General features: G+C 52.3%; 1 protein-coding gene across 8 annotated transcripts in view; it reads right to left on the bottom strand.

Annotated features, from left to right (window-relative positions):
* FOXP4 (forkhead box P4) overlaps positions 1-13,343 on the bottom strand; it is a 53,855-nt gene that overhangs the window by 18,145 nt on the left and 22,367 nt on the right. For 6 of the 8 annotated variants that reach the window (XM_073005959.1, XM_007972623.3, XM_007972627.3 and 3 more), the window contains one exon: positions 4,282-4,377. The exons of the other annotated variants lie outside the window; for them this stretch is intronic. Coding sequence is in view for 5 of the 6 variants with exons in the window: in XM_007972623.3 (XP_007970814.1) it covers positions 4,282-4,377 (96 nt within the window). In the remaining variant the exon portion in view is untranslated. The remainder of the gene's footprint in view (positions 1-4,281; positions 4,378-13,343) is intronic. 8 annotated transcript variants of the gene reach the window in all.

Here is a 13,343-nt window from a genome sequence, read left to right as displayed (position 1 = left end):
GGATTTGGGGCACCTGCCCTCCCTGCATCATTAGCGGATGTTGTTGACTGCTTATTACGTGCCAGGCATGGCACTTGGCTAAGCCCTTTACACGTATATCTCATAGAATCTTCAGGGCAACCCTGTGAGGATGGTGTCATCATCATTAACATCTCACAGATGAGATGGGAAAACTGAGGGCCAGAGAGGTTAAATTACCTGCCCTGACCCTGACCCCAAAGGGACAGTGGGAGCGGAGTGAAAGTGACTCGTATGCCATTTAATTCCATGTAAACATGAAGAAAATCACTTTTTAAAACATTCTGGATTTTCCCTTTCCCCTCTTCTGTCTCCTCCCCTGGTGTGCCTTAGGTTACTGCCAGACAAAGGTCACTGAGGACCAAGGCACTAGGACACTTATTCTCACTGCTGTGAGAGCTGAACTAGAGATGAACGTGGCCCACAACAGGAAAGACTGAGACCAGACACTCAGAAGATCTTTCCAGGCACCAGGACTGTGAGTCACTGACAGGGGCATGCAAAAAAAGGATGTGGCCTTTCCTACTTGGATGCAGGGGAATGGAAGAGATGACCTTGGAAGGCCTCCTTGGCACTTGCTGCTCCTGCCACTTGGCTGAGCAGCTGCCTGTGGAGGCTGCTACAGAGATCTGGATGGATTACATGGTGTGCACTCGTCTCGAGGTGGCCCACTGGGGTCACAAAGGGTCTGGGAAGTGGCTGCCGCATGCTGATCTCTCGAGCTGGTTGACCTCATCCACCTCTCCCTGTGCCCCCTGGGGGTCTGAGAACTGAGCTGGAGCTCCTCTGGTGTCCCTGCTGGCCGCTCGCCAGGCTCAGATGCCTCGGGATGGGTGCTCTGCAGCTAGCAGGCTCAGCAGGGCCCATGAGTCAAGCATCTGGAGAGTAGTTGGGCAGCTAAGTGCTAACTGAAGCCCTGGCGTGTGAGCCCTGGGCCAAACACCGGCAGCTGCCTCCAGCCCCTCCCTCAGGGACCGTGCACCCAGCCATGAATACAGTGTGCTCAGCTGGATGGTCTGACTGGAAGGAACAGGGACAGTGCCTGACACACAGGAAGCTTATTTGGGGGCTGAGAGTGGGAATGAATGCAATTTGGTGCCAGGGTCAAGGACCCAAATTGTCTCTTAAGTATGGGGTCCTGTGAGTGGGGGGCAATGTGGGGAGATCAGGCCAGAGTTTGGTTTGGCTTAAACTCTCCCGCAAATGACCAGAAGTCCTCAGACTAATTCTGGGCTGTAGCTGCAGCAAGGAAACATAGCAGCGCAATATAAAGAACTTCTGGAAATGCCAGATGGGGATGGATGAAGCCAAGGCCCCAGCCACCTTTGCCTCCCCTATGTCCTCAACTCTCAGCCACCTGTGCCGCCTTCTATGACAGCCCTCTCCCTGGTGGGGTCCAGGCCTGGAAGGAGGGCCCCTCACTAGGCTGGAGCTGGAGACCTGATAGTTTTGGAAACTCTTCTAAAGCTGACTCTGGAGGAGAAGGGTGGTGAACGTGGCTGGGAGGTGCGCGGGCAGAAAATTCTGCTGGGGAGCAGAGCAGCATTCTGTGGGGAGCCCTGGGAAAGGAGCTGCCCTTGATCTCCCTCCATTATCCACTGCACTCAGGCTCAAGGTGCACTATTCTGCTCAGGTGGGGAGCCCAGGCCTTGCTCTCACCAGTCTTGAGCTCACAGAAGAGCATTTCAAGGCCCTGAGCCCTACTTTAGGACAAGGATCCGACCTCCTTGGAGATAATAAACTTAGGAATAGGGGCAGAAGGCAAGGAAGGTGTCCAGGGTTGGAGGAGAAATAGAGGGATCAATATAGGCGGGGAATCCAGGCTCCTGGGGGAGCATGGCTCCATGGCCCCAAGAACCCCCATCTCCCTGAGACCCTGAGAACTATCTGGCCTAGGCTTCTACACCTGGCAAATATTGGCATTATTACCATGCCAAGCACAATGCAGAGATTAAAAGTGTGAGTTCTACTGGCCAGGCACGATGGCTCATGCCTGTAATCCCAGCACTTTGGGAGGCAGAGGCGGGCAGATCACCTGAGGTTGGGAGTTTGAGACCAGCCTGATCAACATGGAGAAATCCTAAAAATACAACGCTACTAAAACCTACTAAAAATACAACTCTACTAAAAATACAAAATTAGGTGGGCGTGGTGGTGCATGCCTGTAATCCCAGCTACTCGGGAGGTTGACGCAGGAGAACTGCTTGAACCCGGGAAGCAGAGGTTGCGGTGAGCCGAAATCATGCCATTGCTCTCCAGCCTGGGCAACAAGAGTGAGACTCCATCTCAAAAAAAAAAAAAAATGAGTTCTGGAGCTATTGGGTTCAAATGCCTCACTCTGTCCTTTATTCGTTGTATAACTCTGGACAAGTTTCATGACCTCTCTGGGCCTCAGTTTCCTCATCTGCAAGATGGGGCTAGAACAGCACCTCTTCCATAGAACTGTGAGGATAAATGAGATAGCTGTAAAGTGCTTAGTGTCTACACTTCATGGTAAACACTGTAAATGTCAGTTGTTAGTTTGGGGTGTACTCAGTAAGTATTTGTTGAATGAATGAATGAATCAATCAATCAATTTTTGGAAGTAATGAGACAAGGAGAGAGAAGGCCTGAGAAAAAGATCATTTTATCTGTCTCTCTGACCCTGAAACCTCTAGGCCTCTCTTCTTTTGGAGGGAGGGAGTTTCCTTAGGAAGATTCCATAGTCTTCCTTCATCTCTCAATCATTTCAGATCTGTGACCCCTAATCCCCAGCTGAGCAGTCCTTCTGGACGTCTGACCCCAGTCCCTCCCACTACCATCAAGCTCCTTCCCTCCTGCCCCTGCATCAGCTGCCCCTTTCTGGTTTGGGGGAATGTTTGCTGTTGCCCAGCCTACTCCTTCCTGTTCTAAGCTGGGCCCAGGGCAGGGAGGATTCAGAGTGGAAGCCGGAGAAACACTTCAAAACCTAGGAGTGTATGTGGGGGTCATTAATTTAAAGAGACCCAATCCTGACCAGCATAGGTATAAGAACCTTTTAGATCTCAACCTGATGAGATCTTTCTCTTCCTCTCTTCATTGACTTTCCAGATAGTGTCTTCCCCTCCTCCACCCCAGGCCACGCCCTGATCTTTGCCCAGCTCCTCCCCTTTGAGGCTTGTCTCCTTAGGGTCAAGAATTTTAAAAGAGCGTTACTGCTAAGGCTGCACATCTGTTGGGCACCTTGAACTTTTTCCAAACATAAACTTGTTTTACATAAAATCCAGACTTTGTCAGAGCACTGGAAATCTCCACCCAGGACAAAGCCTGATCCTGGGTCCTTCTCTGAGCACCCAGCACCCACCCCACCCTCCTCCTCACTTCCCTCAGCACCCAGCCCCAGAATTTAGAGCACCTCCAGCTCAGGACCAACCATGCTCACCCTTCTTCCCTTAGATAAACTTCCTTTCAAAGCCTGGCTTAATCCTTTCCCCAATTCTGAGCCTCCCTCTGCTGGGGGAGGGGTGGGGGGAGCATGGATGCCCGGCTGCTGGGCAGAGGGGGAGGGGAGTGGCTGCCCGAGTAGTGACCCAACCCGGACTCAGACTGCAATTCTCCCAAGTTCTTTGTGACACAAAAGGTAAACAGAAGGCCTGGCTCCCCCACCCCCCACCCACCCCCACAGATCTCCCCTCCCACAGCCAGCCAGATGGGCTGGCAAGCTGGGGGGAAGGGAGAAGGGGAAAAAAGGGCAGATTGTGCAAAGGAAAACAAAAGAGACAGAGAGACATCAAGAGACAGGAAGCAAGGAGAGACTGCGAGAGAGTTGGTAGATGAGGGATAAGGGGGGAGGATAAGAGAAGGGGGAACTTCGTGACGTGACTGCAGCAACAGAGATCGCCTGGGAGGAGCCAAGACCCAGACACAGGAACAGAAAGGGACAGAGGGAGTGACCCACAGGGATGCAGAAACATGAGAAGTGACCGAGAGAGACCCTAAAGGGAAGAGGCAGGGGAGAAGAAACAGTGAGAGAGGTACAAAGAGACAGGGAGAGCTGCAGACAAACTTTGAGTGACAGGGATAAAGAGGCTAAGCTAGCAGAAGGTCTGGCTGATCAGGTGGAGACAAGAGAAAGTGGAAGTCTTTTTGCCCCACCCCTGCAGTGACTGTATTTCCTTTGAAAAGCTGCCCACTTTTTGGTGTTGGAACTGGCAAGAGCAGTTCTCCAATGGGTCCTTGCCCTCCCTCTGTGCCAGGCCCACTCTCCAGCCCAACCCAGAGCCAGCAGGGTGCTCTCCTCCTCACCTGCACAGCAGAGGCAGACTGTTTGCTGTCATTGTTCCCTGGGGAGCTCAGGCCTGAGGCCTGCTGCAGCAGGAACTGCCGGGCCACCTGGAGAGCCTGCAAGACAGGGGCTGAGTCAGCAACGGCCTGGGAGGCTGGGTGGGATCCAGAGATTAGGGAGTGTTTGGGGCAGTAAGGAGAGGGAGCTCAGGATAAGGTGGAAGGTCTTGGGGGTCACAGGGTCATGGGTCCATAAGGGCTTGGGATAAGGGCAGTAGGAGTCACTGAGAAGAGCTGTCAGGGGTTCAGGGATCAGAGCCTCTACAGACTCAGCCTGGGACCCAGTGAAGTTTTGTTAGGACCCAATGGGGGCAGCAAATGGAAGGGCCCATGGTCAAAAAGGGACTCTAGAGGAAAATAAAGGTGGTGGACTCAGGGCATTAGTAAATCAGTACTATTTGTTGAGCATCTACTATGGGTCAGGCACTGTACAGGCAAGAGCTTATTTAATCTTCCTCTGTAAGGCTGTGAGGTAGGGATTATTGCCCCATTTTGCAGATGAGGAAACTGAGTCTCTAGGAGGTTAAGTAACTTACCCAAGATCACACAGCTAGGCAGCATCAGAGCCAGGATTTGAGCCCAGGAAGCCTGGCTCCAAGGCCAACTGCCTTACTGGGTGGTCAGTCTGGGGGCTAAAAAAGTAGTATTCACTGTGGAGCCAGAGCACACATTTGGGGGGATGAGGGAAGAGCCCTGGGGTCAGTGGCACAAGGTCTGAGTACTATGTGACTTTCTGAGTTCAAGGATTGAACATGCATGGTGCTGGAGGAATTAGATCAAGTTCTGAAAGGTGAACTATCAGCAGAGATGCATGGACCATCGTGCTGTGGGCTTGGTGGCCACAGTGGCTTAGACTGAACTGAGTCAGAGGGGTCACAGGAGTGAAAGGCATATGGAGATTCCTGGAGGAATCGCTCTAGTGGGTCAGTGTGACAGTCAAGGAGTAGGAGGGGCCTGGGAGGTAAAGTGAAACACCTGGTAGGAGTGAGGGGTCAGGAGGGTCCAGGAAATTATCTATGAGGCCAATCAAGCCCTCTATGTCCTCACTCTGGTTCAGTGGGAGGTTTGAAGGCAAGTTCTGAATCCACATTTCAGGAGCACAAAAACTTATCTGCTTCCAGATTGCTCAAGACCCCTCTGGGAGTCAGTGCAGGTGCATCCAAGCCCTTGACACAGGGCTTCAACCTTAGGCAGTCCTGGCTTTGAATCCCAGCTGTGCGGCCTGCCAGCTATGACCTTGGGCAAGTTATTCCAGTTCTCTGCACTTCAGTCTCCTTATCTGCAAAACTGGGAAACTACCCATCTCCAAATTACTAGGGGGATTAAAGGACCAATGTTTGGCATCCAGTCGGCATTCGGGAAGTGTTCACTCCCTTCAACTCTCATTAATCTCTCAACAATTCTCCACTTCACCTCCTACAGCCTCTCCCCAACATAGCCTTGTGCCCTGCGCACTTATTAGACGAAATGCGCCCACTTGTGGCTCGCTTTCACATCTGTCCACACATTCACTTGTTTTTGCCATATGGACCCCTATTCTCCTACCCCACCACAAGCACCTTCAAGGCAAAACCTTTTAAGGTGGGATATGGATGCACTACCCATCGCTCAACAAGCAAAGAGAGTGACCACTGTGTAGCAAGCATATACACACATCCACCTTCCCGCCTGTTTATCATCAGTGCGAACAGCTGAGCCTCCTGAGGCTTTAAATCTAGTTTATCTTAGGAGGGCATCTAAATATGCACTGGCCTATGACGGGAAGGTGTCCTGCAGCAAACCTGGAGCTCAGATTGGTGTGCTCCTCACAGGCCACCTCCTTCCCTGGATGTCACACCCAGAGAAGTGCCCTGGGCTTCCAGAGGGAGACAGGATGTTTCTCCTCTTCTAGATTCACTTCAGAAAGCAGAAATCTGACCTTTCTAAGTCAAAAGGCTCTGTGGAAAGAGGAGGAAGGGTGGGGTGGGTGGGTGAGGAAGGGCAGGGAGTCAGGTGGTCATTAGGAAGGAGCCCCTGCCTCTACTACCTTTTACACACCCCTCCAGTCTACTGACAAGTGCTCTTTGTCCTCCAAAGGTGGAGGTAGGGTAGGGTGGAGGGGGTACAGGGGTCAGAGGCCAGGGGACAGGGGTAGGGGAAGAAGATGGCTCAGAGAGGCTGGCCAGCCCAGGTGACCAAAAAGGGACACTGGTTGGGGTGGGGAGATGAAGCACTCCATATCCCTGGGGGACAGGAGGGAGCAGCAGGGGAGGAGCTTCTAGGGGAAGTTGGGGGCAGAGCCCTGCTCAGTCTCCTGGGGTGGGATGAGGGGTGGCCAGGGGAGTTGAATTCACTCCCCACTGACTCTCTTACTTTGTGGTCCCCTGGAGCATGAAATTACACGATTTACAGGAAAAAAATGTCAAGGCCTTGCAATCTCATTCCTGAGACCTCTCCCTCCCTGTGACAGGCCCTTCCTCCCCCCACACCCCCACCCACAACCCCTTTCCTTCTTCGTGCCCAGGCCAGGGCTCTCCCCTTTAGGCCAGATGAGAGCCAGGTAAGACCTTAGGTCTGGTCAAGGCTTCCCTCCCTCAGCTTCCCACCATTTCTTCTCATACGTAGGTCCTCACTCACCTCCTCCTCTCACATCTATGAAGTACCTGCTTCGTGCCAGGGACCAGGCTAGTGGCTGGGGATACAGAGAAACAGAACATGGCCTCTGCCCCCCAGGGCTCACAGCTCAGGTTCTGTGATGATAGCCTCTTATATAAAGAATGATAGGCTGGGCACAGTGGCTCATGCCTGTAACCACAGCACTTTGGGAGGCTGAGGCGGACAGATCATGAGGTCAGGAGATTGAGACAATCCTGGCTAACACGGTGAAATCCCATCCCTACTAAAAATACAAAAAATTAGGTAGGCATGGTGGTGGGAGCCTGTAGTCCCAGCTACTCAGGAGGCTGAGGCAGGAGAATGGCGTGAACCAGGAGGTGGAGCTTGCAGTGAGCCGAGATGGCACCACTGCACTCCAGCCTGGGCGACAACAGAGCGAGACTTCGTCTCAAAAAAAAAAAAAAAAAAAAAGAATAAGGAACTAGGAACTAGTTAGCCTGAAGTGAGGGTGGGTACCAGGGCTCAGAGAAGGCTTTCTTCTACCTGGGGAAGTCTGGGAAGGCTTCCCAGAGGTGGCTGCAGCACTAACTGGAGTCTCGCCATCTGAAGGGTGAGTTCACACGGCGAACGAGGAGGGTCACATCTACCATGCTGCTGCACCAGATGTGTTCACACTGCCTGCTGGCACTGGGGCCTGGAGACCACTGGACTGCCCACCTCCGAGAGATGTGGGAAATAATGGGTCCTAACTCTAACTCTGGCAGATCCCCAGCCCCACTTTCTTTGAATATGCCAACCAGATTGGGGCCTCCTTGAAAGCACAGATGTTGTCAAATATAGCTGTGAACCCCCATCGTCAACCACCAGCACAGAGCAGACATGCGATACCCACTCACGAAATTCATTTTAGTCTAGGCTGAATATGGGAGGCTGGTACAGGCTGACACTAAGCTTAGCAGCTAGCATTTGCCTTGCAGTTTCCAAAGCACTTTTTCAAACATTTAACTGAAGCTTCACAACACTGAGCTAGGTGGAGCAGGTATTGATGTCCCTATTTTACCGACAAGGAAACTGAGGCCTGAGGTTCCACAGCTAGGAAGTGGGAGAGTCCAAACACCTCTGACTGCTCAGGGTTCATCCCACTAAGGGGTCTCCATGATCCCATGCACAGTTCAGTGAGGCCTTCAAATCTGCCTTCTCCCTAATCTGCATGTGTTTAGCCCTCCAGTGAGAAGGGGAAGTGAAGATGGTGAAGGTAGAGGAAGAAGACCAAGAAAGGAAACTCCAGGGGAAAAGTGGGCTCAGTTTCCCTTCCCTACGGACACGAGATATCCAAACACAGCCCTGGGTGAGAAAGGTGTTCAGATACCCACACCAGGAAGAAGCCATTATGGAAAACCTAGGGGAGGGAGGAAGAGGGGGCTTAGGCAGAGTGGAAAACTGGGAGCTATCTGGTCTCTCAAACCTCATATTTTTCCTCCTCCTATCCCTTGGACTGAAAACCAAATGCTCAGCTCTGTAGTTTGGGGATGATGTCCAGTTTCCCTCTAAGGGAGGCATACTGTCCATTCATGCATGGACTTCAAGAGAGATCTGGATCCAAGTTCTGGCTCCACCATACACTGGGTAACCTTGGGCAAGTCACCATCTCTTTGGGCCTCCATTTCTTCTTCTGCAAAACTGGAACAACCCCATATGTTCTTCATGGGGTTCCTGGGAAGAACACGTGGGACTGTGTACATGGAGTACTCAGCACACTCTCAGGCACCCAGTAGGTCCTGGACGAACACTATTATGATTGATCTTTCACCAGCAGCTCCTGGTCATCTGCCTGGTGCCACCTGGAAGGCCTTGCTAACCAAACCGTCTTCTAGCCCAGCCCCCATCCCCCCTCAAGCTTAAGAACTCAGTCTCGCTAATGAAGCTGAACTCTCCTCCCCCCCATCCCCCATTCAGAAGTCATTAGCAGGATCTCCGCAATTAGGAACAAATGGCTTATAACGGATGGCATCCAGGGAGGGCGGTTGGGATGGTGGAGAATGAAGCTGTAGCTTTGAGGGCAACAGGGAGCTGCTATGAATAGAAAAACAAGTCTTGGTGCTGTGGGGTCTCTCTCTCTCCCCTCCAGGATGGGACCACACTCCCATTTCTGGTTCTGGGAATTCGGGGTTGGTGGGAGGGGTGGGAAAGGGGTCATTCTCTCTCAGGAAGCCAGGTGTGGGGCTATTTACCAGTCCTTTCAGCAGGCTGGAGGATCCCTGATCTGTGTTGGGATGCCAGCCTTATTCTCTGTGTGTGCGGGAGGGCAGGGATGTGAAAATCAGGGAGACGAGCTTGAAGGACTGTTGAGAATGAGCAGTTGAAGAGCATGGGCCACAGCCCTGGAGAGCTGCAAGTATTAGAGGGTATCTAGTCCAGTATTTTTCAAATTGCTGCTCATGGCCCAGCAGTGGGTCATAATATCAATTTAGTGGGTCAAAAAATAGGTATTTTCTAGTTCACTGATAGATGTAGAAATAGAGATCCAGAGATGGGCAATGATTTGTCCAACGGGACACAGTGCAAAAGCAGAACCTGAATGTACCAGACCTGAAACTGGGCTCTGCACAGGGAAGAGACACCAAGTGCTGGCTGGGCAGGATGGAGGAGGTACTAGCAAATTCTGGTTTAATTTGGATTGTGGTGAGGGGCAGCCAAAACAAACTCCAAACTTCCTTTGTCTGCCTCTGGCTGGTTTTGGCAAAACTGGGATTCAGTCTTATCTAAATTGTCTCCATAATTAATTTTCACTGGAAACTGGCTGGATTCAGGAAAAGAAGGGACTAGAAGGGTATTTGAGGGTGCTGGCCCACCTCACCCCATTCCAAGTCAGAAAAGCATCCTTAGGAAAGCCTATTACGTTTACCTCCAGAGCCACAGCATGACTATTAATTTAGCAACAATTTAATGAGTGGTTATCAAGCCCCACAGGGCACTCACAGTGTCCTCAGTACTGGGGACTCAGTGTCTTTGCTTTAACGGGGCTCACATAATGATGGGCCGAGACAGACACTACACAGACAGACATGCAAACTCTGAGCTGGTGGTGAGTGTCCTGCAAAGGCTGGCTGGCTGGCTGGCTGGCTCTAGGGTGTGTGGCCAGGGAAGGCCTCTCTGAGGAGACACAGCATCAGGAGGAGGCACTCTTCCAAGGGAGAGTATCTGAGGTGGAGGGAACAGATGGTGCAAGGGCCCTGCCGTGGGAAAAGCTGAGTGCATTATGAATTGAAAAGCCAGTGTGGCCAAGAGAAGAAGTCCCAGAGGTGTGCAGGGGCCAGATTACACAGGGACAATGATTTTTTATTTCATTCTATACTTGAAAAATCGCTGAAGGATTTTGAGTACGAAGTGATATTGTCTTTCAGGGTAGATACTTACTGCTGGTAAACAATGGATGCCAGTAAGTACTCACTGGTTCAAAGTAAAGAAGGAATACCTCTTCATCTACCCCTCAAAATGCAACTCCTCAGGGACCAGAGGATGGAAGAAAGGGGTACAAGGAGGAGGAGTTAGAGATTAGTGGCCCTGACCACTGAGGGAACTGACCTGGGGGAAGGAAAGTTCTTGACCAGCCAGGCTGTGTAACCTCCAGCAAAGAGACATAAAAATGAAATTACACAGAGAAGGGGGACAAGGAAGGTGGGGAGAGGAGACCATAAAACCCCCGAAGTTATTCCGCACCTTTTTCCCTTGGAAAAAAAAAAAAGCTTTTTGGAAAAGGCTGTAAATTTTTTTTACACCAACCTCGTAAAAATGACATCGGCACATTCTCAAATTAGAACCATTAAAATGAAAACCAGCAATGCACAGACACAGACAGGCCCACATGGGTGGGAGACGACTCACATCCTGGGCATACAGCCCTGGTTTCAAGACCCCTTCCCCACCAAGTGCCTTGAAAATGCCTCCTCTCTACAGGGAACTAGTCTCTGGCCTCAGAGAGATGAGAATTTACAGTTGAACTCAACAGCGTGAATGAGGAACTGCGATCCTTCAAAGGGCTCCTTCATTCTCTTCATTCCCTGCACCACTGCTCTCAAACTCAGGCAGGCTTCGCACCAGCAGTGCCCGGCCTTTGCCTGCTTCTAGCGATGATGCAGCCCAGGGCTCATCCAGCTCCTGTAGCCAAAACCAGCTCTGCAGGGTGTCATGAGAAGGACGGCCGGAGTCCTCAGTGCCTGGAAGGAACCCTCTGACCTCCAGCAAGGAGGTGAAATCACCAAGGTGGTGGTGGGTGGCCAAGTGGCGGTGATACAGAAGTTCCTGTGATCACCTTCCCCATTCTTGGTGGCATTTGGAGATGGCTACCAGACATACATCCCTCCCACCAGTATCTGTGGAGTTCTCTGGAAATGGGTCTGTGCTGAGGTCTGGGTTCTGAGCCACTTCACTCTAGCCACTTCTGCAATGTAGGGTTGGCATGGGGGCAATAGTGAGGGGGGATGCAGTTCTCGTCCTGAGATTCCTAGTGGGCCTTCTCAGAATAAAGGTACTACCCCAGGGGAAAAGCCAGCTCTCCGACTGAGGGTTCCAGGCCAAGTTCTGCCCTGATGAAGTGACCCTAGGATGCAGCCTTCTCCACTTCAATCCTCAAGATAAATCCCTTCTCAGAAGGAACATTTACCTCCCTTCCCCAAATTCTCCTCTGTATCCCCAGTTCTAATCAGCAGGGACAAGAATTCTGCCATGAAGGGGAGGTGAGGGAGGGAAGAAGAGGGATTTCAGAATTCCATATTAGGAGGGAAGCTGGGGGCTCTCCTGCTGGTAGAGTGGGCTGGCTCCTTTCAGTCCCAAGAAAGCAGGGGTCTGCAGATCCCTCCTCCAGGATCCAGTCCCGCCCTCTGCCCTCCTAGCACTACTCCCTCCTAGGGGAATTTTCCAACATAGGAAACAGGGCGGTCTTTGGCTCTCAAGGACCTGGGAGGGGTACAACAAGGGGGATGGTTAAGGCCCTCTCCTGGCCCAGCTCCTCCCACCTCCCACCTGCCCTCCTCTCACTGTGTCCAGGCCAAGGAGAAAAGGGCAGTTTCTGAGTGTTCCTCAGCAGCTGGTATGAACTGGTGTGATGTCCCTAAGCCTCCCCTCTGGTGAGTGCAGGCCCCAACTCTCCTTCCATGCCATGGCTCCTCCACGGGAGGGGCTCATTCTCCAGAAGAAAAAGGAGAATGCAGAAGGTCTGGGACCAGACAGGAAACAGTAGAATCTGGGGCACACAGGCAGCAGTCCTGAAGAGAAATGGGCCCCGGACCTGCAGACGAAAGACAACTGTTGACTTTGTGTGTGTGTGTGTGTGTGTGTGTGTGTGTGTGTGTGTGTGTCGGGGGGGCAGGGGGTAAATTCACCCTCTGAATCCTCCCCTTCCCCCGCTGTCATCCCTCTAAGTAGCTTGGGCAGAGGAGGGCCAGATGGGGGAGGAAAAGGAAAGAAAAGCCTCTCCCATTCTTCTTCTCCCTTCCCCCAACTGCCTGACATCCCCCCCTTTCTTTGAAGGGGGGTGAGTTAAAAGCCCATTAATGTGCAGAACCCCCCAACCCTTTTGAATCTCCTCACAGGATGTGAACGGGGTGGGATTTGGCCCAGTTGCCACGGCAACTGCGGTGGGAGTTCCCAGACTCTAGGCAACCCTCCCGTGACCCTTGCTGACCTGTCACCCCTACAACCCATGGACAATGGGAGTGCGCGCTCCAGAGGCCCAGGACGCCTTTCGGCATGGCCTCAGCACTGCCGCCAGTGGCTCTGCCTGCCCCCACCCCACCAGCTTGGCCCTGCTGGCCCCAACTTGGCCAGCACACCCAGACCAGCCCCCAAGACCTCCCCTCCCAAAATCTGGCACACACTTCTCCTAGGCTCCATGGCCCCTATCAGAGAGTGTCCTAAGGGTATTTGTAGGGTGCCTGAGAAAATCCCCATACTGGGAACATTTTCACACAAATGAAATCAGATTAGGATAAAACACAAGGGCAACTTTCAAAGAAAAGAGCCACCCCATAGGGTAAAAATGCAGGGAGGGGCACTGTGGTAGAAGCGTTTGCCTTGGTGAGGGAAGGGACGGATGGGCCGCGGGTGTGTCCACAGTCTAGGGTATTCTTTAAGAGCAGCTGGGGATCAGCAATGCCAGCTGCCCGGCATGGTGCCCAGTGCAAAATAAGGCTGACGGTGTGTTTGCAGCTTGACTGACTGCTCCAGAGCCTACTGTACTTCCTGCACCTTCTCCTCAGGGTAGACAGAGTCCTCACAGGGCATAAGACTGCAGACTTGGTGAAAGCTCCAACGACAGCGTGGAGGTGGTATGGCTCTGTCACTCACCAATGACCGGGCCAGGATGAGGGAGGTGGAAGCTGGGGCCTCGAGGGCTGAAATGGGGCAGCCAGCTAAGGACCCTCTCCCTC

Source organism: Chlorocebus sabaeus, chromosome 17, assembly GCF_047675955.1.
Source record: "Chlorocebus sabaeus isolate Y175 chromosome 17, mChlSab1.0.hap1, whole genome shotgun sequence".
NCBI lineage: Eukaryota > Metazoa > Chordata > Mammalia > Primates > Cercopithecidae > Chlorocebus > Chlorocebus sabaeus.
Note: the sequence above shows the minus strand (reverse complement) of the source record. Positions and strands in the feature narration are given on the sequence as shown.